At 45.1% G+C, this 25,542-nt stretch overlaps 1 protein-coding gene across 3 annotated transcripts in view; it reads left to right on the top strand.

Moving 5' to 3' along the window:
* FSTL1 (follistatin like 1) overlaps positions 1 to 22,858 on the top strand; it is a 58,973-nt gene extending 36,115 nt beyond the window's left edge. For all 3 annotated transcript variants that reach the window (XM_053300366.1, XM_053300365.1, XM_053300364.1), the window contains 8 exons: positions 1,091 to 1,220; positions 2,591 to 2,623; positions 3,845 to 3,975; positions 7,426 to 7,544; positions 12,634 to 12,746; positions 14,227 to 14,337; positions 19,362 to 19,459; positions 21,258 to 22,858. In XM_053300366.1, the coding sequence (XP_053156341.1) occupies positions 1,091 to 1,220; positions 2,591 to 2,623; positions 3,845 to 3,975; positions 7,426 to 7,544; positions 12,634 to 12,746; positions 14,227 to 14,337; positions 19,362 to 19,459; positions 21,258 to 21,302 (780 nt within the window). In that variant the 3' untranslated portion in view covers positions 21,303 to 22,858. The remainder of the gene's footprint in view (positions 1 to 1,090; positions 1,221 to 2,590; positions 2,624 to 3,844; positions 3,976 to 7,425; positions 7,545 to 12,633; positions 12,747 to 14,226; positions 14,338 to 19,361; positions 19,460 to 21,257) is intronic.
* The last annotated feature ends 2,684 nt before the right edge of the window (positions 22,859 to 25,542 follow it).

Below are 25,542 nucleotides of genomic sequence, written 5' to 3'. Positions count from 1 at the left end.
CACACTACCTTTAAGTGGAGGGGGCAGATGAGATAGCACCTACCTTCCCCCTAGATGATCTTCAAGCTTCTGTAGCACATGCGGATTGCACGCCCGGATGAGCTTCCCTGCTCCTGGCAGTGCAGCATTCTGGAGGCTGGGTGAATGCAGCCCAGCCTCCGGATATCCCTCAATGCACCACGCAAGGATCATGGTGCTTTGGGCGGTTCCCCTACAAGCCAGGCGCTCTAGGTGCCTGGCTCTGTGCCTGCTCTGGCTGCCTGCAGCCCAAGCAGACCCGTGTTCCCCCTAACAGGGATTCCCAGATATTGTTGACTACAACTCCCAGAATCCCCAAGCAAAAGCCATTGCAGCAGGGGATTCTGGGAGTTGTAGTCAACGACATTTGGGGATCCCTGTTAGAGGAAACACTGGAGCAGACACATGACTGGGAACCCAGGAAGGAAGTTCTGCTCGCATCTTTTTACCTGGGTAAAAGCCCGGGCGGGGGGAACCCTGTGCTACCTGGCAGGACACTGCCAGGATCGGCCTCAATCCTGGTGCCTCACAAGCGTAGCCCTACCTAGGTAAGGCTGCACGCTCCTGGGCAGGGCTGCTTGTGTGAACGGCCTTTTAGAGTTCTGCTCTTTCCAACATCTCCTTCATGCCTGCATTTATTACTATAACCCACTTTGAGGCATAAGTTTTGTGATGGGATATGTGCATACAAAAGCAAATAATGTTTATACAACACTTCCTGTTCCTGAGTGTTCAAAGTATTCCACGTGCATGATTTCAGCAATCCATAACACAACCCAGCTCAGTAAGCGAAAACAGCTAACGTACCAAGAAGACACTGACATTCACAAAGAAACTGAAGCTTTTATGCTGAATGTGTTAATTGCACAAAAAACCCGGGATGTCTGGCTCCAGAACAAACTAGTTTTCTTGAATGGATACATGTAATTGCTAACTAGAGTTGTATATCCCTTTTATGTTCAGTATCTCCCTCAAACTCTGTTCATGTGAACAGGCTTTGTGAGGTGCCAGTCCTTATGCCTTGACTCCCTCCTTCCATCTCTTGAGCCTGCTTTTCTGACTTGTTATGTAGAAATGCAAACCTCACAAGAGGCCGGTTTGTGGCAGCAATGGCAAGACATACCTGAACCACTGTGAGCTGCACCGTGATGCCTGCCTCACTGGCTCCAAGATCCAGGTGGACTATGATGGCCACTGCAAAGGTAAGCCAGGCTTAAGTGGGGTTGCTTTTGAGATAATGTTGCTCCAGTAATACAGATTGTGGACCAACCTTGGGAATACTGAGAACATTAGCACTAGCTCTCCATTTTGGTTTTTCAACGGTACACAATTCAGGATGTATTATGACACTTTACGCTCATTTCCACCAAGCACTGCTGGTTTCAGTGTTGTTCCTTGTGTGGAGTGGCCCCAAACCTGAGGCTGGAAGAGGGCAACAAGGTGAGGAGAAGTGATGCAGCAGAAGCCTATCATCTTCTATCATCACCCATAACAACAGAGAGAGCATCCCTGCCATTTAGAGGGGATGACCGCACCAGAACTCCAGCCTGGTTGCTAGATGACACATTCCCTGCTTCTGTGAGATCAAGCAGTCGGGAAGGATAGTACAGTGAAGCTGAACTGACGCGAGCAGAGCTAATATTGGCCTGCCCTCACCTTTCAAAATAGAAGAGGCTTATAATTTTGCTACTCACTCCTATGCATGTTTACTCAGAAGTTAGCTCCACTGAACTTAGTGAGGCTTAGTGTGCATCTTTGGCACATCAGCTAATAAAGTCAATGCTGTGCTGGCCAAACTGTACCGTGCACTGGAGGGTAGGTCACAGCATGTATAAAAGGCTGGGCTACAGAGTGCAATCAGGATCTACCCGAGAGTAAGACAAGTCTGTCTCAGAGATCCTGCCCTTGGGCCCAGTGGCCTCCCTCATTTTTTTAATCTCTATGAGGAATGGGTTTTGTTCTGCATGGCAGTATCAAGGCAGTGCGTGCTCATGCACATTCAGAGTGGGGCCTTCTTGATTCAACCTGAGTGGGATCTAACATTAACTGAGCATACAGTAAAAAACTGTAATGTAATGTAAAAATACATTTAAAAACATGCGTGAGCATGTGCACGCCTTAGAGGGGCACTGCTTAACATGCTCAAGAGTGACTTCTTTATAGCAAAACATGGCTGTAAAGGAAATCAGCCTCATTGATGACAGTGTGAGGTGGTTATTAAGTTGTTACCCAGTCCAAAATTGTGTGCATATGATGTTAAACAAATTTTTTGTTATAAAAAAAAAAAAGAATAACAGCCCAATAATTGCCAATGTTGAATAAGCCTCCCTGAACTCTGTGGGACTAACCACTGAGAAAACATGCATAGGAATGGGTAGTTGCAGAACAGAATCAAACTTAGCAAGTATTTTGATTAGCTGCATGCCAGTCAGGTCATCTGTGTCATATTCACTCTTCTTGCTTTTGAATAATTCCATGTTTGAAGGAGGCATGAGGTGTGCTTTGGTAAAACCACAACTTTTTACAGAAAGTACCTTTAATCCAAGATTTTCTTGCCTTTTTCTGTTAATAGAAAAGAAGCCTGAGAGCTCAGCTATAAGCCCAGGTAAGAATCTTTCTCACATTCAAGCATTCTGAGGTTATTTCTTATGTTACATATATTCAGTATGGATGTGAACACCTGGTCAGAAAAAGATAATGTAGAGTGTTCTGTCAGAATTCAAGTGTTTGTTTTTCTCTTGACATCTGATCTCAAAAAGGGGCCCTCAGTCAGTGTCTGAAAACTGCATGGAGTAAAATGCTCTGTATTTGGATTGGGGTTTTCTGAAACAGGTCATTATTTACATTGAGTTTGTGTTTCTGAGTGCTATTGAGGCTTTTTAGGGCTATTGTCCCTTCAAGTAGTAGTTTTCTTTTTGCTCCTTTCTTCTAAAGTATAGTCTGAGTTGCTTCCTGTTCATTTTGATTCTTCATTCAGTCAATTCCTGTGCTCCCGGCAGGCTTTAATTACTGTTTTCTCCCATGTAGTCAGAGCAGTTGCTCTTTTTTTAAAAAAAAGTTTTTAATGAGCACAATTTTGCAAGTAGATAATAAAAACAGTTAAGGAGCAATTGTTTTGGCTGCAAAGAAGAAACCAGTGATTAAAGCTCACACTTTGGGGGATCTGGCCAATTAAGAACTATCAAGGAATGCTGTGGCCATGGCAAGTTTGTAGGAGGCAACTAATTAGATGCTTTGTAAGAAAGGGGAAAGAGGAAGCTACTTATTAAGGGACAGCTGCAGTGAGAACTGGGAAATTTCCTGATGGGACAGAATAAATAGTAGGGTCTTGCCAGTGAGGATAGGGCATTGTCAGATGGGGAAAATATACTATATTTGTCTTATATCAAGTCTCCATTTTTATTCTTCTTCCTGCTAATCTAATCCAGTTTCATATTCTGGTTTCTAAACCACAGTTAAACTCAGCTTTGTCTAAACCCATAGTTTGGTTCCAGATTGGAATGACACATGGAACTGTGGTTTAAGCAAACCAGGCTTCCCTGGGTGCACAAAGAAAAGAGGAGGGAAGAACATGCAAGCTCAAGAGACTTCAGATTGGTTCATAGTCCAGCAAATGGTTTGTTGTGTCATCTGAGCTGACCCATAGTGTACCATTACACAGGATGGGAGACCTGGAAACTTTTTTTTCCAGTTCACATCCCACCTTAAGGGGAAGTTTTGGTGTTTTCAACCTGCCTTCTAGAAGTTTTACTTTCTTCTTCGCTTCAACTTCTTTGCTTTTTCACCACTCCTGGTCCAACTTTCCCATTTTCTCCTTACTTAACAGTTGTCTGCTACCAGACTGACCGAGATGAACTTCGGCGTCATGTCATACAGTGGCTTGAAACTGAGATAATTCCTGATGGTTGGTTCTCTAAAGGCAGCAACTACACAGAAATCCTAGACAAGTACTTCAAGGTACAGATGACAGAAGTGGAGAAATAGAAACATTTGAATGATAAGAGGCAGTTGGATATTTGAGTTGGGTTTTTCTGTAGAGCAGATGCTGCTCCTGGTGCTGATCTATACATCCACAAAGACTTTGATCAGTGCATAATATATTTTAGCCCTATTGCTTTTGAACTGCACAGTAAGAAGGGTCTGCTTTCTGAATCTTCCGCATCCACATGCCTTTAGGCTCTAGTTTTTTCTTCATTTTACAAAAAGATTAATCAGTTTGTGTGATAATAGTATTTGCATGAGAAATAATTCCTGGATTATTCAGGAGATGAGACAGCTTTGCAGAGTTACAGTCACCTCATAAACTAATCTGGCCCATGTGTCCAAGATGGATACACAATTATCCCTCAACAGAACAATGATATACCTGCCAGGAAGATAAAGGCTCTAGACTTGGCTTAATAGTCACAGACAAAGGCAATTCTCATGATCGCTGGGGTGGGCTGCAAGGGTGTGTGTGTGTGGGGGGGGAAGGCTGCTCTTAACCTATTCCCGCCCCCAGTTGACCAAACTGTCCGTCATGTGGGCCTTCCATTCACCCACATGAGTAGCCCTGCTCCGTGCAGCTCTTTGAGACATGGAGCAGGGTGAAGGGATCTGGGGCTGGAACTTGTTGTTCTAGCCTCCGGGCATCCCACAATGCAACACACAACATGTCTCTGTGCGCCCGTCTGTCTCTCCTCAGGCTGAACTCAGCCCGAGGAGACACACAGTACCCGGTAGCCGGGGTAAGAGTGTAAGCGCACCTTTAGCCTCAGCTAACAGCCGGTTTTCTTAAGAGGGTTAGGCAGGCGGGGAGTGGAGGGATCTGCGAGGATCCCGCTGCTTCTCACGACCAGCCTAACCCCGGCTGAGCTGCCCCAGGCTGGGTTAGGCTGGTCATGAGAACATTGTGGGGTGGGGGAGACTGAGAAACTGTAAATAATGGGAAAGGGGGCTTGGAAATAAGTAGGTAAGAAAATATAGGGGCACTAGATGTCAAGTGGAATTCAATCTATCACGCAGTGTAAATAAAATAATGCAATGTTTTGAGAACTTTCAGTAAGACAGAAAGAAAACAAGCCTACCAAGAAAAAAGCTGAAGGAAGAATGAGGGAAGAAACTTAAGCAAGCTGCTTCCCCACCCCAAATAAGGCCCCCATTTAAGCCCGGAACATGAACCAAACTCAGCCATCAAGACATCCCCCGAAGAGGAAAATTAAATGCCCTAGATACCCAGCCTTGGATCTGTGTACATCAGTGGCTCCGTAACGTCATAGAATCATTTGTGCATTGCCAAAATTACAGTTTGTAAGAAAAATGACTAAGTAGTTTGACAAATAAACATTCAAGGGAAGAATTAATAGATGTGGAAGGACATATCAAGAATGGTTTCACAGGGTAAACCATGCCAAACTTAAGTCTTTAAGAGCTGGTTTTCCTGAGATATGCCACAGGACATACCAATAATAACAACAACCAATATTTATATACCGGTTCAACAAAAGTTTCCAAAGTGGTTTACACAGAGAAATAATAAATAAATAAGATGGATCCCTGTCCCCAAAGGGCTCAGAGTCTAAAAAGAAACACAAGATAGACACCAGCGACAGTCACAAAGTACTGAGGGCCATGTACTCTCCCCCTGCTAAATAAAGAGAGTCATCACGTTAAAAAGGTGCCTCTTTGCCAAGTTAGCAGGGGAGTAGAATAGCAGAAGCAGTTAGCAGTCCTCAGATGGTAGCATCCCTTATTAGTGTCCCATTAGTGGTTTTGTTATGGAGTGGTTTCTGCCATGTTAGCCATATCTAGCTAACATGGCAGAAACGTCCCCTTGATGCCTAGACAGATATTGCAAGGAGTATTGTCCTTGCCGCAATCCTGCAGATAAATAATCCACCTGTCCACTTAGAGACTTGGGTACTGGGCGGTATACAAATCCGCTAAATAAATAAATAAATAAATCGTTCTGCTTATAAGGAACTTCCTTAATCTGCTGTTTCAATTAGAAGTCTAGTGTATCCACCCAGGAACATATGAGAAGGTACTTTAACCTGATGTTTCAAGTCACAGATGGCTACACTTCCCTAGAAGTGATTCTTATTAACCAGGAGGCCCCAGTATGGTGTGCTTTCTTGGGAGCAGATGCAGGGACAGTCTCCTGTCTGCCTCTTGCTATCTCTCAGGGCTGGTGTTGGGAGTTGTCATTTTTGGACAGTTGCTGAGGACCAAGGGAGTGGAGGCTACTGCCGATCTCTGAATCCACATCTGTGTCCATAGTCTTCATGTGGTGGTCATGGAACAACTTTCAGGGTCCACTCAACAATGAGGGAGCCATACAGGACAGTTTCCCCCTGGAGCCTTGAACCAACCTTACTGTCTTTTGCACACTTTTTATTCTTGTAGAGATGTGTGTGAGTGCAAGCGTGGGTGTGTGTGTGTGTGTGTGTGCGCTGCAAATGCTCGAAGACTGAAAAGGGTCAGATAGTGCAAAGTAAAGTGAGCTGGGATAGACAAGTGGAAATGGTGTGGCTAGGGATGTTTATGAACCTGTTCAGAGTTCTATTCCTAGAATGCTGAACAGGTTTGGAACCCCTCTGTTTGAACCGGTTCGAATGCAGGGGCGGGCGCTCCTTTATATACCTCCCTGAGCCATTTTTGGAAGGGCTGTATATAAATCAAATAAATAAATAAATAAGGTGTGGGGAGGGTGCTCTTCCCTCCCCCGCCACGCTTCCTCCTCCGGCGCTGCTGCATTCCATTTTTCCCTGGTCAGCATAATACCTGAAGTGGTGGGTACCCGGGCATGCATCATGTGTGCGCATGTCACTTACACTGTATTATGCTGATCAGGGTGGCAAGAGGAAATACAGCCGCCCCCCACCAGAGGTTTTTACAGCAGTGCCGGAGGGGGAAGTGTGGCAGGGGAGGTAAGAGCACCCTCCCCACACTTTAAAGGAGCCCCCACCCGCCTCCTGGGTGTGCATGGAACCGGTTCCGTGCACACCCTAGGTGTGGCTAGAGCCAAAGGGGTAGAAGGAACTAGTTGAAGAGTAGGGCAACTGCAGTTGTGGGAGGCATTTGTAGGAAGGAAGAGCAGGTCCTGGTACCCTTTCACAGACAGTTGTGAGGCACTGTTTAGAATAATCGGTCTTTAAGTGGAAGAGGTTGAACTGTCCTGAAGAATAGAGAAATTGGGCCTGCGGACTTATAGATGTATGCACACCATGCACTCACACTGAGTCACATGAATAGGAGAGGCATACAGTCCTGAAGTCTCATGTTCTGTTGCATATTGAAGATTTCTGGTTAGTAAAAATGTGAACTTGTGTCAGTGGTTAAGTACTTGGGGGTTTTGGTGGAGAAGGGGGAGTGAAAACCCTTCCAATTTTTCAGCCTCTCTTGTACTCTACTTTGTGCTTTTTTCAGAACTTTGATGATGGAGATTCTCGTCTGGACTCCAGTGAGTTCCTGAAGTTTGTAGAACAAAATGAGACAGCTGTCAACATCACCACCTATATGGATCAAGAGACCAACAAGCTGCTTAGGTATCTTGAGGCAGAAGAATACAGGAGAACAAGATTCAAACTGCAAATGGCCCATAGTAGCACGATTCTTTATCTTTATGCAAAGCAGTCTTGAAGGCAACAGTCACTGGCAAGAAGTGCTGCATGAGGTAGGGATGTGCAGAACCGGTTTTATCATGAACTGGACTGCTGTGAACCGGGCCGATTCAAGCAGTTCAATCATGAGCTGCTTCGAATCAGTTTGAGCTGGTTCATTGAATCGACTGGCCTAGCTGCTCAGTTCGACCAAACTGGTTTGTATACCCATGGTTCAGTCCGAATTCAGTCTGAATTTGGACCAAACCGCACCAAACAGTCCATGCACACTCGAGCATGAGGAACAGTTGTTCTCCCCCAGTGTAGGAGGGTATCCTTGAATGCAGGTTGTATTCCCCTCTTGCTCCCATCGGTCAGGACCAAATTAAAGCACACTGAGTCCCATCATAGCCCTGGACAGTTGAGGCACCTTTCAATTCTGGTCCTCTCTTGCTCCCAAGAACAGGGCCTGTGGAAGAGCTCCAAAGTTTTTCTTCTTTATATCTGTTTTTCTTTTTCTTTTTTCTGGTTCTACTCCTTTATCCACTGAGGGATCCCCCCACCACCTTTACTTATCTCCTCCATTGAGGCGGGTCTCACAATCGGTGAGACCCACCATAACGGGGAGAGCGGGCTTAGTGCCATAACGGGAAGAGCGGGCCCAGGGCAGACGATTGTCCAGTCCGCCCTGGGCAGCTGGATCGGCCACCCACACTCATTCTCTCTCTCACCCCTAACCCCTAAAAATAAATTATTCTATAGTTCCTTGGCTTTTTGCTCCCCCCCACTTGTTTTTAATTCATGGAGCAATAGGACCTGGCTGCTTCCCTCTCAGAGGACCCAGGAGCAAAGCCTATGGACCAACACAGAGGCAGAGAGAGAATTAGGACAGGTTGCAAACGACCACTCCCGCCAGCTTCACCTGACACCAGTAGGTGGCGAAAGCAGAGCAGGCTGATGCATGCTACCTGCCCCTGAGTCTTGGGGCAGCAGATCAACCAGGCAGAGACAGGCCGGCATCTCAACTTGAGGCCTTAATCCCCTCACCCCCATGCCTCCAAGGGAGCCATCACACAACCAGGTGCACTCCTCCCGTGATCCTTTGAGCCGGGAGAGGAATCTTGCAGTGAGGCCCTTCAGGGTTTGGCCTCGTCTGGGGAGGAGGAGGAGGTACTTGCTGATGAGCTGGCGTCAGAGCCAGACATGGAGGCCACCTCGGCTGCAGCATCAGGAGACTCACAAAGCAGCTCAGCACAGCGTACTACCAAGGGATGCACCGTGAGTACCGGCGCTCCCCCTGCTGTTCGCACTACCCAATTTTGGCCCCTATTGAGCTCTCTCTGGCTCCTCCTTCCCTTGCCACTGGATTTACCCCTTTGGATCGAGGGCCTCGTGGCTGCTGAACTTCGGAAGCACAACACTCCCATCCTGGGGCTGGGGGGAAAAGCACACTGCCACATGCTGGGACAAACTAACGGCCCTAGGGCCGGCTCTGGTCGGGCCCGCCACCATGTATCGGGGGGTGCTCTGATTTTAGGCACAAGAACTCCCCTTCGTCTGTTTTGTCAAGCCCAGTGCACCAGGCAATTCATAGCTCTGGGAGGGGCCTGATCAGACTGCAGGCAGCTGCTCGCTGCCCCAGGCATAATTATAGGTCCGGATAACCTGATACCTCAGGTTGAGACTCCCCTGACCCACATGGCTTCTCCAGGGGCCTAGGCAGAAGGATCAGGCAAAGGGACCACCCAAAATTCCCCTCTAGTGGCCCATTCACAATTAATTCTACCTCAGATGTACAGTATCTGCACCTGCTCTTCCTGTGCATGACCCTCCTAATGTAGGAGCAGGTTCAGAGTCACTTATTCCATCTCTAGGGTCAAAGTAGAGGCAGGATATCTTCCCCACAACACATCCCATTCCTACCATTCCCAATGTGAATGTGATCTCTGCAGGCAATTTGAACTCAGTACTGCCACTCACACCCCTGATGGTTCACTCTGAATCCCAGGCTTCTAATATTGACTCTGACCATATGGGAGCTGATCCTGCTCAGGGGTCTGATAAAGAAGGAGAATGGTCTGCTGATGAGCAGACATCTGACTTAGAGCCTCCTCCCAAATTGTCCAAACATGAGGACTTTGAGATATTGTTGGCCAAAGCATGTAGAACATTGCAGGCTAATCCAGACACCATATCTGTATTATAGGAGGTGTCTACATTTGCTATAAAGTCATCGACAGCTAATTCGATCTTTGCTAGGGCTACAATCCTTTGGGCCAAGGAGATTTCTAATGAAATACCAAAAGGCCACACTAAACCGAAGCAGAGACTTAACAAAATAGCTAAGGCCACAGCCTTTATGGCTGATGCTAGCCTACACTTTTCGTCAAGAACTCTGGCATCAGATGTAGCAATGAGATGTAGCCTGTGACTAAAGAATTGGAATGTAGATTGCAAATCAAAGCTCATCAGCATACCAAATTGCTCAGATAATCTCTTGATACAATATTAGTAGAGATCAGAGACAAAAAGAAAGCCATGCCTTCAACCAGAAAGGACACTAGAAAATTGTTCCGCTCTAACCAGACTAATTTTCATCCAAGCAGAAACTTTTCCTTTCCCCCCAGCGACGTCATTCAAGCCCTTCCTGGCAGCACCCGTGGAATGCTGGGTCCAGATTGCCTGATGGTAGCTCTGGTGGCTCACATGAGAATTCAAGTTTTACATGTTTACCCATAGCTAGAGGATCTCGTCAGGTCCCCGTAGCAACCCAAAGCCCTCAGATGTCCGGAGCACTCAGATTCTGTCTTCCCATAGCTTCCTTACAAACATGGCAAACAGCTCTCTAACGTCAGCACGCTGGATCATCCATCTGAGAGTTATCTGAGAACAGGGGAAGCTGTCTCTCTCCATGGAGCGCAGGAACAGGATATTTCTTCAAATATGGAATGTCTTGTCCCAGTCAACACCAGACTTGATGGACCTAGCGCAGTTGCTGGGATCCATGATATCCTGCCTGGATGCAGTATCCTGGGCACGTTGGCATTCCAGGACTCTACAGTGGACACTTCTTCCCTTCCAGGACCAAATGCTGAGCAGGGAACACCTACTGATGCAATTACCCAGGCCTCTCCACAGGTCCCTTCAATGGTGGATCTCAACAGCCCTACTCAAGGGGGTCCCCCTCAAAGAGCCCTCCCAGATACAGGTCATTACGGACATCAGCAACATGGGATGGGGAGCCCACTGCAACCTCTTCATGGCCCAAAGCCAGTGGTCCACCACTGAAGCTTGCCACAGCATAAATTGGCTAGAACTGAGAGCATTACGACTGGCACTCCCACACTTCTATCCCCTTCTCAAAGGTCACAATGTACTAGTCCATACAGACAACACCATGACTGAAGCACACATCAATTGGCAGGGAAGAATTCACTCTCAGTCCCTGATGGGATTGATGTGAACCTCCTATTCCAGTGGGCAGAGAAATCTCCAGCCTCAATCAAAGTAGAACACCTGAGCAGACCAATTCCATGGCAGACTGGCTGAGTCGTCATTCACTGGACCAGGCCGAATGGAAGCTCCACCCTCATGTATTTCTTCAAATCGTTCATCAATTGGGGCAACCAGTCCTAGATCTGCTTACCTCACCACTCAGCAGACAAGTCCAATGATTTTACTCCAGGTTCCAGTGCCCTCTGGTAGAGCAGATGGGCGCACTCACTTCGCAGTGGCCGACAGGACTCCTGTACGCATTCCCTCCACTCTGTTTCCCAGAGTGTCTCTAAAGTTCAGACAAGAATAAAGAGAACGCATTCTGGTGGTGCTGTTTTGGCCCAGGAGACTGGTTTTCCAAGCTAAGGGCACTAGCCACAACCTCTCTGTGGCCTCGTACCAGTCTGCCAAGATCTACTGGCTCAAGCCCCCATCTACCATCCCAATCCAGAGTGGCTTCAGTGTCACATCTGGAAACTGAACACACATTTTTAGAAGCTGGGGTTATTCCAAGGCAACACAAAACACCATTTTAGATGTCCGTTGCCCTCTCACTATTCACATTTACCAAACCCCATGGGCAATCTTTCTCCACTGAGCCAAACCTCTTCAGATTGACCCATTGAAGAATAGCATAAGTACTCTCTTTTCAACAAGGGTCTCAAATCGAATACTCTCAGGAGGCAAACTGTGGCACTTTCTTGGATTTTGCGTCATTGTTCCAAGACCCCCTCATCTCCCACCCTCACATTCTGAGATTGCTCAGCAGTGCTCGAACATTGCTCCGCCTGTCCTTCACAGGTTCCATCCTGGAATTTAAACAAGGTCCTCAACACCCTCTCCAAGGTGCTGTTTGAACTCTTGAAGTCAGTATCTCTCAAACTGCTCTCATACAAGATTCTCTTTCTAGTGGAGATAACATCGGCATGCAGAGTTTCAAAACTGGGTGCTCTCTGTGTACATAAGCAGCTGTGTCTCTTCCAACCAGATTCAATTGTATTCAAAACAGATCCCGCCTTTTGTCTGAAGGTCAACACATCTTTCCACAGGGACCAGAGTACAGCACCCTCTGAGTTCCTCAAAACAGCACCTTGCATCTGCTTTCCCACCCACTACTTTCCCACCCACTTGAGAAACTAAGTATGTGGTAGAGTTTTCTAGTCTCTTGATCTTTTTGAATGGGCAATCAGCGTGTGGGGTAGTTTTGAGCAACAAATGGCAGGAAAGGGATTAAACTCTTCTACTCTTCCCCTCTTGGTTGCAGCTTACAACACTGCTTTGCATTGAAGATACCAAACTGTTGGGAAAGGATCACATAATAAAATTCCATGTCGTTTTGAGCCTCAATCTGTGCCTTGCACACTGGAGAAATAGTTAAACCTTCAGTAAAGTGAAAACTGAGAAATAGTGATAGTAACACATTTTTGGAATTGATCTGACAGCATTTAAATGTAAGCAGTGTTAACTATATTGCCACTTTACTGTGATATTCTTGGAATCTGCCTTGAGGTTGATTGGTATACTTTTGTGTTTTTCCCAGGGGACTCTGTGTGGATGCCCTCATTGAGCTCTCTGATGAAAATGCCGACTGGAAGTTGAGCTTCAGTGAATTCCTGAAGTGCCTCAATCCAGCCTTCAACCCACCAGAAAAAAGTTGGTGCTCATTTCCTGCTCAGAGATGGAGTAGAGCCCTGGAAAAAGTGGAGACATAGGACAAGAAGCAAACATTTTACAAGCACGAGTCTCAAAATTCAGCCCATATCCACTATTCTGGCTTGGCAGTCATTAATTTTTTGCCCTGCTCTAAGCACTGATAATTGGCTACTGGCCAAAAGTGCCTCATTTGGCAAATTTCAGCATTCACGAACCAGGCTTTTGAAGCTTCGCATATCCATGGTCGGGTAAATGGCACCCGACCTCTGTATATGCTACCAAAAACCAGCACACAGAGGGTTAAGACTTGAGTATCCATGGGTTGGAGGTGGGTGGAAATGACTTCTGAGGTAATTTCTGCCCACCATTTTGTGAAACTGAGCCATTTTGTGGTTTGTTTACTTGAAAACTCCCATGAAAAATTGCGTGAAAATGCTTTAAAATGGACAGTTTCTGACTTCTGGGGAGCATTGCTGGATTGCAGAGCATGGTAGGGCTCTTTATTTTGCCCTTTAAAAAACTACAACCCCATTTGGGGGGCAATTTTCGGGCTTCCGGGAACCTTAATCCCTGCAATCGCATTGTCCCAATGACTCAGTATTTGTGGTTTCCATACAGGGGTGCACCTAAGTAGTTTGGGCACCCGGACTGCCCTGTGAGCCCCCCCGAAACCTCCTTTGGGAGGCCCATTGCCAAACCTCCATTAAAAAAAAAAATATTACCTTGACCGACGGGTGGCTGCGGGGGTGGGGGCAGTCCTTCTCCCTCTCCCCCCTCCCCTGGTGGGGGTCAGGGCCAGAGCAACACTGGGCCCCCATCCATTTTGGCCAGCATCTTCCAACTGCGAGGCACAGTTAAGACATCATCGCAAGCCTGTGATGACATGGGCTTGTGACGATCTCAACTGCACAGGCACGCCTCGCAGTTGGAAGAAGATGCTGGCCCAAACAGGCAGGCCCAGTATTGCTCTGGCCCCGACCCCCGCCGGTGGAGAGGGGAGAAGGACTGCTTCACTCCCCTCAACCCACAGCCACCCCTCGGCCACGGTAACGATTTTAAAAAATGGAGGTTTGGCGGGCGGACACAGGGTGACCTCCGGAGGGGCCTGGCCATTTGGAGGGGCCTCCGGACCTTGAAGTACCAGACCATGTCCCCAAGGTCCAGGGGTTAGAGTGGTTCTGTTTCCATATCTGCAGTAATTGCAGAGAACGGAACCCCCGCGAATACGGAGGTTCTCCTGTACATAAAATTGCAAGCCTCCCTGCTTTTGGGAAGCTTCTTTAACAGGATTGAAAATCTCTGTTGCTGTCATGGTTGAAATCCACTCCACTTCACTGACAGTTGATTGAAATAACAACGTTGCAAGTCAAGTAAGGGTATGGGTGCCTTTATAAAATTGAAACATGATTGGACTGCACTCCAAAAACCAACGCATTCCACGTTCATACAAGCCAAATTTCCTTCTCTGTGTCTTTTTTAGAATGTGCCCTGGAAGATGAAACATACGAGGATGGAGCAGAGACCCAGGTGGAGTGTAACCGCTGTGTCTGTGCCTGTGGAAACTGGGTGTGCACTGCCATGACTTGTGAGGGTATGTACAACTGAGAAACCCTGGATCAATTTTAGAAAGATCCCTCCCCCACCTCGAGGAAACTGAGCAAGAAATGGCTTTTGTTCCAAGCACTTCCTCAGGCTCCTCTGTCTATAATAATGGACCGCCCTGAGCTATTCTGTAAGGGCAGTCTAGAAATCGAACAAATAAATAATAAATTAATACTGGAGAGGAGAGGGATACAATTAATGTAGAATGTAAGGCAGGATGGTTTTACTAAAGATAGATTATGTCAGACTAAACAGATATATGTGCATTTTAAAAAGAAAATATCGGGGGGGTTTTGGAATCTGTAAATGCAGTAGTTTCTGACTTTACAAAGCATTGCATTTAAATTATGACTTAAGCTGGTAAGTTCTGGTATGAGAACATATATTATTTAAGGCGAGTAAGATCCTAGTTAAAGGGAAGAAGGCAAAAGGTTTTGCTAAAAGGAAAACTTTCTAGTTGAAGAGAAGTAACCAGTAGAGCCCCCTGAAAGATCAATAAAACCTAAGTCAAAACTTTTATTAGTGGCCTGGTGGAAAGAAGTAGGAGTATGTGAATGTTGTCCCTACCGCCAAGATGAAGAGGAAGATCTAGAAATTCTTCATAGTTCCCTCTGGGCAGTCTAGAATAAGTGAGAGCGTTGTGCAGACCACAGATAAGAGCTTTGTGCAAGTGTTGCACGTGGGGAGACACTACACCCCCTTCCCTTGGCTTTGAGTGTTTGTACCTGTTTTTACAAGGGAAGGAGCAGCAGCATAGGGGTCCTTTCTTCAGAGCTTTGTGAGGAGAAGTTTGCTTGTTCATGTATTTATTTGTTAACTATTTCCTTTTAGTTCGTCTAGCTTTTAATTATACTGAGGATCCAGATATGCTGGTATCTTGATTATATTGTTTTCCCCCATCTCTGGGCACATGCTCTTGTTGAGTGGGGAAGAAGACCGGCATGAAGCAGTATCAGAACTTCAGAAGGCACATCTTCTGACTGCTGCCTTTCTTGTCTGTGAGAAGGTCATGTTCCCTTACAGACTTGTAAGGCCTGCCAAAGGTTATTGAAAAAGGCAGGGATTATAGCCTGTGGGAACTGCACACACACACTTATGGGCTTTAGCAGCCATTAAAGTAAAGTTGTGCTGTCGAGTCCGTGTCGACTCCTGGTGATCACAGAGCCACGTGGTTTTCTTTGGTAGAATACAGGAGGGATTTACCATTGCCATCTCCCGATCAGTATGAGATGATGCCTTTCAGCACCTTCCTTTATCACTGTTGCCTGTTATAGGTGTTCCCCATAGTCTGGGAAACATACCAGCAGGGATTTGAACCGGCAACCTCTTGCTCCCTAGGCAAGTTACTTCCCCATAGTGCCATTAGGTGCCATTACTGTAGAACAAGCCAGCTATTGTCTACGACCCTGACAATCATTAACACATAACTTGACTTTGAGAGTCCTGATGGAGTTCCAGAACTTTGGCTCATCATGACTGAAGAATCTCATGTAGTTGGACTCCAATCTTTTCAGGCTAGAGCAAACATTGGCACCTGGAGACAGAATCCAGCCCCTATAGTGTATGTATATGTGAAGGTATGACGCTGCCTTATAGGGATGTGCATGAAATTCGCACAAATCAATTTGAATTTGAATTGAATTCGAATCAGTTTGGTACCATTGAACAGAGTGGAGATTTGTTTGAATCAATTCAAATTTGGGCAAATTGGCCTTTGTGGAGGCTGTGGTCGGCCCAGCTGTTCCAGGTCTCTCCCTTCCGTTGCCTCCTGCTTACTAGCAGCCTTGCCCAGTTCCCTCCGATGTTTTATTAACCTGTCTACATAGTGCTTCCTCTCTTCGGCTGTTTCCTCTGGATTGGCTTGGTAATCGCCACAGGGAGGACAGGGATACAGACAGAGTGGTGGCAACTATTTCTCTTGTAAGGTGTTTCCACCCTGGCAACTTACAGCATCTTGGTGAAGGCCAACCCCACCTCAATTACATGAATGCTGATGCAGTTCCAGGTGAAAACCCAAAGGATCACATGCTCTGGAATCTGTTGAATTATAACCTGCACATCTGAGAATGCTGACACAATTATTTTCATGTTAGAAGAGACAAACATGCATATATGCAGTTCTGGTCACTTTCTTTCTGGGTACTTGCAGCTGATTATATGAAAGTGTCAAAAGGTTGGGCGCATTTTTTTTTCTAATTAGTGTCAGACTGGGACCTCCTCCTGCTCTGAATTAATCTGCTGTGTTCCCTTTTTCAAAACATTCTTTGCTGTCTTTAACAATGTGTATATCTAATGAGAAAGGAAAGTATTGTGCATTGAAACAGACCCCTTGTCTCAGGTTGTAGTGCATATTAAAGGAAAAGTCTGAAAAGCTCAATGCCAAGTTGCCATTATCACTTGTAAAACTAAGGAGAACAAAAGAGCCAAGGAGGGAAATGAGAGTGGAAAAGCCATTTATGAGAAACCCAGGGTCCTCCACATATCACAGAATGAAATATGCTTAAGGGTATGGCCACCCTTCCATGACAAGCACAGAGGCTTCTGCTTTGGCTCTAAAGATTTTTGACACTCCAAATCTATTCTCTGCATTCTTGGTCTTCTTGTGACAATGAGCTCCGTAATCTAATTATGTAGTCTGCAGGGTACTGTTTCCTTTGATCAGCTTAGAATTAGCCTCCATTCAGCATCACTGAATGCCCTCTAGCTCTGTTCTGTTCGACTGCCAAACATCCAGTTCCTTTTTTGCCTTCCAAATAGCAGCTATTCTTGTGCGAGTAGTGGAGTCCTTTTTATTATGCAGCTTCTTGTTCTCTTTTCTAAGGTGAAGGATTCCATCTTTTTCATATTTCAGTGCGAATCTGGTCACCGTTCCTGCTGCTTGTGTTTGCATCTCACTCAAGCTTTGCCAGGCATAAAATGGATGATTTTCGTTTCAGTTGTCGTGTTTTCATTTAAGCAATGTCAATCTGTTCCCTCTCACTCCATGACTAACCATTTGGCTTTCTCACTAACGGCTGATAAAAGAGCCTGATCCGAATGTGTGGCAGATTGCCATGGTTAGTAGGGAGAGTTCTAAGTGACTGCACCGAGTAGAGGGCAATTCTACCAAGTTGAGAACAAGGTGGTTCAGTTCTGAGCTGAAGCCCCCAAGTTTGGGAAGGTTGTGTGATGAATGGCTAAACAGTTTATTCACTGAATTCGAATAAGATGATTGTAACGCTTGGGAAAAACACCTTGCTACTCATAGAGATTAAGTCTTTTAAGGGAACTCAGAGAAGGGAATTGATGGCTCCCTGGCACTTGGCCACAAGTGAACACAAAAGTCGTATTGCCACAAAAGTCGTATTGAAAAGGGTACAGGTTCTTCTCAGAATGCAAGTGCTGGCCAGCAGGTGGCGCTCTGAAAATCGCATGTTGTCTCTGATCAGCCTATGACCAGAGAATAACTTCCAGATAGGAAGGAACATGGAAGGCTATGGGAGCATGTGCACCGTCAATTAGAATCTGCTTTAAACATGCCCAGTCTATAGAAAGATCAGAATGAAAGATGGAAGGAAAACCAAAGAGGCAATGAAAAAGAATCTGAAAAATACAGATATTTCTATCTGGTCCTTATAGAGAGCAATAAATTGTGCATGTTTAAAGCGGTTTCCTGCAGATTCGCGTTTAAAGCAGATTGTCGTGTGGCGGCACACGTATGGACTCCATGCATGTGTGGCAGCGGCACACACATGGCCTTCGTGCATGTGCAGCGGCCATGTGCATGCCACCATCATGTGAGGGGTGTTGGGAGGCATGACTCTGCAGCAGGAAGCTGTGGCAAGCAGAGGAGGCGCAGGTCTGGACCTGCTCTCCTCGCTCTTAAAGCTGCCCGGACTGCCCCTTCGAATCGTGCACAAATCTTGATTCGTGCACATCCCTAACTGTGACTAAGCTTAAGGATGTGAACATGAAATAATTGCATATTCATCCCTAATTTATTCCTGCCGCCGTATTCCTCCCTTTCCTCCGTTATCTCCTTTCTTAAATTTTAGATTGTGAACCCATAGGGAGCTGTTTTCTCATGACTGTAAAGTACCATGTAGATGAATGGTGCTATATGCATTGTTTTAAGTAGCCATTGCCTTATGTTATCCTGCTTTTCTAAAATGTCAATGTCTATAGATGAGGTCTTCTCCCAGTGTTAGGCAGGCCACGTGCAAACTGAGTCCCACTTTGCTCCCAGGTATAAGTTTGCCCCAGTTGGGCAGGAAACTGATAAAGCTGTATCCACTGGAGCAGAATACCAGGTGTCCTGCTCCTGTATTTGCAAGTGCTTAGCCATATGGTGCATCCTCTGACTTTTGCTGGAGATTTTCTGTGAAGGAGGAGGAAGGTTGGAGCACCAGTGGCAGACCACAGTGGGTGGAGGAGGCTCACTCCACAGAAGAGAGCAGGGGCATAGAAAGACTGCAGTATTCTGGCTGCCACTCCGATCTTCTGCAAATCCTCCTTAACATCATGAGTGAACACTGGAAATAGTGTTTGCAAACGTATGTCTGATTTGATGGCATGTCTGTGGATTTAACTATGATAATACCTATCCTATTATTTATTTATTTATTTATTTCCTCCAAGGAGCCCAGAGCGGTGTACTACATCCTTGAGTTTCTCTTTCACAACAACCCTGTGAAGTAGGTTAGGCTGAGAGAGAAGTGACTGGCCCAGAGTCACCCAGCTAGTTTCATGGCTGAATGGGGATTTGAACCCGGGTCTCCCTGGTCCTAGTCCAGCACTCTAGCCACTGCACCACGCTGGCTCTCTCTCTCCTAGGATTTATATAGCGATTCTCCCAAGCTGTTTCTTTCTTCCTCACTGGAATTCATCTTCACTGTTCTCTCACCAAATGATGCTATAGTCTGTAATGCATTTGATGTAGTAGAATTTGTGATTCTAATTGGTGTCCTATCCTGGAATTCCTAAAATACTGTACCTTGCCTCTGTGACTGTTGTAAATTCTGCTCGTCTTCACAGGTAAGAACCCAAAGGTGTCTTCTCAGGGGCAGCAGCCTGAAAGTAAGCTGACTGAAGAGGAGCTGGCCAGATACGTTCAGGAGCTGCAAAAGCATCAGGTTAGTAGAGGGCGGTGCGATTGCATTGTCTTGCATATGTGCTGGCTTTATGCTCTTTCTATAAGTTTATTCTGTGAAGAGCTATGAGATTTGGGGGCCGTTGAGTTCTGTTGGCTGCTGAGAATAACTAGGGATACAACATCCCTGACACCATTGTTTCATGGAGGACTGAACCTTTATAGACTTATAGGAATTAGAGGCTCATTGAAAGTCTGTCTGCAATTGTATTCTGCCATAATCTTGGTCAAGGTGTATCCATACATTTTAGCTTTTTGTATCCATAGAAGGAATGGAATGGAATGGAATGGGTTGTCTATATGTGCTTTCTCTCTTGTATTAGTTTGACAGGCATATTGGATTTTATAGATTTTCACAGCATTAAAGATGTTTATGCAAAAAGGAGAGAATGCTTTCCTCATTCTCCCTATTGGAGTACGTTACCAGGATTCTGCTAGTATTAAAAGCACACGGTAGACATAGTAGGCTTCAACTCCCCTTCTTCCTCCTAGAGCCATAAAAACACCAGGGCCATTTGAAGGAGGTGTGTACATGGCCAAACATCAAACCATCTTGCAAAAAGTGGAAGTCCACAGTCCAAAGTAAAGAATACAGTTTTACAGGATTCAGCATCACTGAGGATTAAATTGGACTAGATGATGGGGATCCGTGATCAGATTTGTTCCTTTAAATGTTGCAATTTAGATAGACTTTGGTGTTGTGGGTGGAAATTTAATGGACATTTGATCTAATACACTAATTATATTCCATTCAGGATTCTTGGGGCCACTTTTCTGTTGTTTTGTTTTGACTAGCCTACATCCACATAAGGATTTTTCCTAAATTTTGGAAATCGGTGTGTTAAACTCATGCAATACCTGTAGAAAAAAGAATCAGTGCTCAAGCTGTTATAATTTTCCTTTAAAAAAGTATTGTAAAGTTAGCTGAAAACTGCAATCCTGGAAAGACATTGAAAACACACCCCTATTGACTGCTGCAGTTATGACATCATCATTTTCCCAGTTACTGTGACTAGGCAAAATTTGCAGCTTATTCTGCTGGGTTTTACTCTCTCTTCTTTTGCAAACTTTGCTGCCATCTCATTGGCCCCCAAATCCTATCAGGCTATTAAGTCCTGGGGGACAGAGGGTGATGGGGGTTGTATTTTCATGTTACTGATCTGGCTTTTCACTGATCAATCTGCTGTCCCTTTTGTAAGCTGCAAAAATCTTCTTTGATATGGCAGGGATTTGGGGTATGGATGGGTAAACAAATTGTTGATGGGGTTTTTTTTAGTCCTGAGCCTATTGCCAATCAGTTTCATTGAGTGACTCCAAGTTCTAGTACTGGGAAAGGAGAAAGGAATTTTCTCTTAAGTGGGCTACAGTTAAGTGTGGCTTAGCAGATGACTCTTAAATTAAGCAGACCTTCAAAAGTTCCAGGTTCCTAGTCACTTAGGCAATTTTATTCTGGCTCCTACACATGGTTTTTTTGTTGTGTGCCACCCAAGAAACACTTGTTATGGGGCAGCTGTATAAATATAGTTATTATTTAACTGCAATTTTGATATGTATACATTTTAAGATATTTTCCCAACTCCGCAGAAGTGTCTCTTATCCCAGAGAGAACCTCTCAAAAAAGAACTCTAACCTTTTAGGATACAAATTGAGCATGTAATGGGGACTAGCTTCAGAGAAGTGAAGATATTTCATTTGACACGCTGTCCTGGCACCAGCATATGAAACTGGAGTGTGCAACTCTCTAAAATGCTTTCTTTCTTTCTATCTATCTGTCTGTCTAGGAGACATCTGAGAAGACCAAACGAGTGACCACCAAAGAGATATAAGGGGAACTTGCAAGCAAAGCTGTCCAAAGGCAGGGTGTGTTGCCTGACTCACCCACCCGATCTGCCTTCAGTGCTGATCTCAATATGCAAACGTGTTTAGGATTGATTGCCCAGTCACAGATATTTACAATGTATAGCAATGGGAGGGGGACAAAGAGAAAGGAGGGTTCTTCTGATATTTAAAAGAAAAACAAACCTTTTATTGTGGTTTTTACGGTGAGATTAAAGAGCTGCACTGATGGGGATTAGTGAGGCTAACAAACAAACTGGAGCTCTTGGAACTCAGGGGAAGAAGCATCACTGCTACCTGTGATCATGGCCTTTGAAAGCGCTCTGCAGGAGTTTATGTCTGATATGGGAGTCCAGTCCAGTAAATGGCTTGCTTCCTCCTGGGAATATCCTTGACCGCCTATAAGCAATTTCCATGACTGCAGGAACTTGGAAGGAAATGCCTGTGGCTAAGCATATACTCAATGGGATATTGCTATACCTCATGACATCCCATCTTGACATCTGGCCTTCCTGTTTTCATCCTCTCTGCCCTTCTCTATCCATACCCTCTTTGGATCAATTTAGTTCTTCTTCACCTCCTCTCCCACTGCAGATGCCTCTGGCCCTTTAGAATGGTTACTTGTATGTGTGGTTTCCTAATGACTTCAGACCAGCCTGCTTCTTCCTTCCACAAGCCAGATAGCCCCAGCACAATGTGGGCTCCAAAGTGACCTCATTTTCTTTCCCCCTCTCTTTGCAAAGGTGCTACAGTATATTTTCTTATCACACGTTCACATTGACTTTTTTAATTAATGACTTTTAATTGAGCTTTTTGTATCTTTGATTTATAGGTATTGTTTATAGTTACTGAAAAATACTATGCTGCTTCTGGTTCATGCTTTGTATTATAGCTACATGTATCCAAGAAGTAAAAGGGACCCCAGAGCAATGGGGGGCCTTCCAGATCTGTTATTTCAGCATCATTTATAGTAAAGAGCCATGGTTCATGCATGAGTAGAGCAGAAGAAGGTTTTCAGAGAAGCCTGAGCCCAAGATTCAGCTTGCCAGCAGGCAGAACATCACAGGCTCTGCACTGCCTACTGCCACCCCACCGAGTCGCTCCTTCAAGGAAGGGATTGTTTCCTTCACTTCAGGAGGAACTGTGGGGAGGGGTCAGCCCTGTTAATTAAACCGAAGGAAACAGAAATGTTTGCCTGGCATATAGTCAATTCTCTCTGTGCCTTGGGGAGGATAGGGTAAGTAACTTGTCTTCACTCTGTATTCTGAAAGCAGTTCTGGAAACTTGAAGCCACTCAAGAGAAACGTGCACAGCTGGGATTTGCAAGCTAGATTTGCAGAGCTAGCTGCTCTGAAGTTTTCTGATCAAGCTTTTCCCATCTAGTGAAAGGGAAGAACTACTTTCCAGGTAGGGTAGGGAGGCAGCACAAGGCCATCAGCCCACTGCATTTCTTGGTGTGAAATCAGAATTTGTCCCATGCTGTTTAGGAATGTTGGCAATAAAATCCGGGGACTTGGTCTCCTTACATTGGTATAGTAAACGTCAATAGCATTGTTGGTGTGGTTTTGTGTTTAATGTATTTACATGAGGGGAAAATTGGATTCTAGGCGGGAATCTCTGTAAGAGAAAGCAAAAATGACAGCCCATCCTTGAGAGTAAGTACCACTAGGCTGTATTAACAAAGCAATACGTTCCACTGCGTTCAGTGAGACTTATTCCCAAGCAAGTGGATATGGGATTGCAGCCCTGGTGTGAAGTGGTTTTTATCACTTTTCTTTTCATTACTGAAAATGACCTTCCTCCAGAAATATAAAAATAAAGCAAATTAGGATTGGCTGGACACAATGCTCAAATATTCTTGACCATCTGATCCTGAACTTCCAAGTAAGTATGTTTTGGACTAGAGCCTTAATACCATGTCATCACAATTTAGACCTTGGTGTAAGTATCCATATTGATTCCTGCCCAGCTAAGGGAGCAGGAGAGTAATTTATTCAGGTTGCACATGGTCTAAACAATCTGTTGTATAACATTAACACAGAGTTCTTCCCATGCCACAGCTGACTTAGTTCTGAAGTCACATTTCCTGCCCTTCTAGACAGGGGCGTAGCAAGGTTGGAGTGGGCCCAGAGACAAGATTTTAAAATGGGCCCCTCACTGATATACACACACAAACACACTTCACAATATATAGTGCACTCACACTCGCATCCCCATCACGAATGCGGTGATCTCCAAGAGACTCAACATAATTCATAGGGGGTGCAGCGCAGGTGGGTGGGGAGTCATGTGACATGCCTCTTTCTTGACCCCTGTCAGTACCTACAACCTTCACTTAAAAAGGCTCTCGGGTAGCAGGGCTGGGAAATGCCTCTCTGCCTGAGCCTTCGAGGAGCCAGTGTCACAGGAGACTGCACTGGGCTGGATGGATCAGTGGCTTGCCTCAGTATAAAACAACTTCATACAAACATTTCACAGGCCTCCTTTGCTCATGTTCGAGACCACCATGGTGAATCCCAACGTATGACAGCAGGACAGATGAGTACCAACTGGGCTATTGATAAGGTCATTCTTCAATATTGCATCAAAAGAAAGGATCAGTTGCATGTATTTTCCCTCCTCAAAACGAAAGACTATTGTCTAAAAATCCATTTCTTTTGTTTCATCTCTATGTTATTACAGTTCAGTCATGACTGTATGAATTCTAACCTCTCTACTGTTAAATATTTACGATGGGTCTTTAGAATTCAAGGGAGGGAATATTCTGGATGAGCTATTCTGCAGCTTTTGCCATGCTGTCCTCCCATCTCTAGGATGGTAAAGACAAAGGCAAGCCAGAGCTAAACACTGTACCAGATGAGATATTGGAATTCTGTGATTGGATCTCCCATCTCCTTACAGCTGTTTAAGAAGCAGTTGTGAATGGGTGTGTGTGTTAATGAGTCAGAATCACAGTGCTGCTCAAGGGGAGACAGATATTCTCCCACACAATTTTTCTCAATTTAAATCTTCTGCCTGAAACTTATGTGCTCTATTGGGAAAAACATATGTGTATCCAGATAGCCTTTAAAAGAAGGGAAGATCCAGAATGTTTTCAGGAAATGCGGATAAGCTTCCTTGATGTATATGAGGACTGATGAGGCCGCTGACTCTTTGAAGCTGTTCTCATGAGCAGCCTAGCCTGCTCATGAGAACAACTGCCTGGGTTAGGTTAGGCTCCCACTCCCAAGCCAGTAGTTCTCAATGTTATGTCCCTCCTAGCAGGTTACCATCCGGAAGGCCTGGTCCTACATAGTGGCCATCAATTGGGGTGAACTGCCATTGCTTCAGTTCCCCACACAAGCTTCTTCCAGATAACTCCAGACCAAATAATGCAATAATATAGATCTTAAGAATGTTCATTGCTGAAGCCAGCACTGTCCACTACTAACTGATGAAGGGATTAAATTTATTAAGATTCTGTGGAACCTGTCACTGAAGGAAATAATGATGCATGTTATTTTGACATTTCTTCCATACATTTTTTTACTTGTGACAAAGTTTTGATTAGTGGGTTAAATTTTTTGGAATTTCTTCTTCAATGCCTTAAGCAACTGGCTTCTGATATAGCATGTTTGATTTATATTCAGGAAACAAAGCTAAGTATACCATATAGATTTTATGTGCTGTTTCTTAAAAGTTTCCAATAGCCTAAAATAGTTGATTAAAGGAAAGGAAACATTGTGCCATCGAGTAAGTGTGAACTCTTGGCGACCACAGAGCCATGTGGTTTTCTTGGTAGAATACAGTTGGGGTTGAGATGATGCCTTTCAGCACTTTCCTATATCACTGCTGCCCAATATAGGAGTTTCCCATAGTCTGGGAAACATACCAGTGGGGATTCGAACCAACAGCCTCCTGCTCTCTAGGCAGGTTGCTTCCCTGCTGTACCATTAGTTGGTGTTAAAATAGTTGATTAGGCAATAAAACTAACAAGCATACAATTTAAATGTTCTGTTCATACAAAGTTTTACTTGGAAATTATATTTATTGGATTACATGTAAACATTTTAAGACATGGCAACTCAGTAGCACACACTTCCGCTACATTTAAATTTTAAGTGGGGGGCAGTTGCTCTCCCCATGTTAAATTATGAGAGTCGCCACTTTAAAAGATGCCTCTTTGCCCAGTTAGCAGGGGAGGCTGGCCAGGTTTGACCCTAGTCTCACAGCTTCTAGTCTGAGTGGTCA

Source organism: Hemicordylus capensis, chromosome 2, assembly GCF_027244095.1.
Source record: "Hemicordylus capensis ecotype Gifberg chromosome 2, rHemCap1.1.pri, whole genome shotgun sequence".
Taxonomy (NCBI): Eukaryota; Metazoa; Chordata; class Lepidosauria; order Squamata; family Cordylidae; genus Hemicordylus; species Hemicordylus capensis.
The sequence above is the reverse complement of the archived record's forward strand: the minus strand, read 5'-3'. Positions and strand labels throughout refer to the sequence as shown.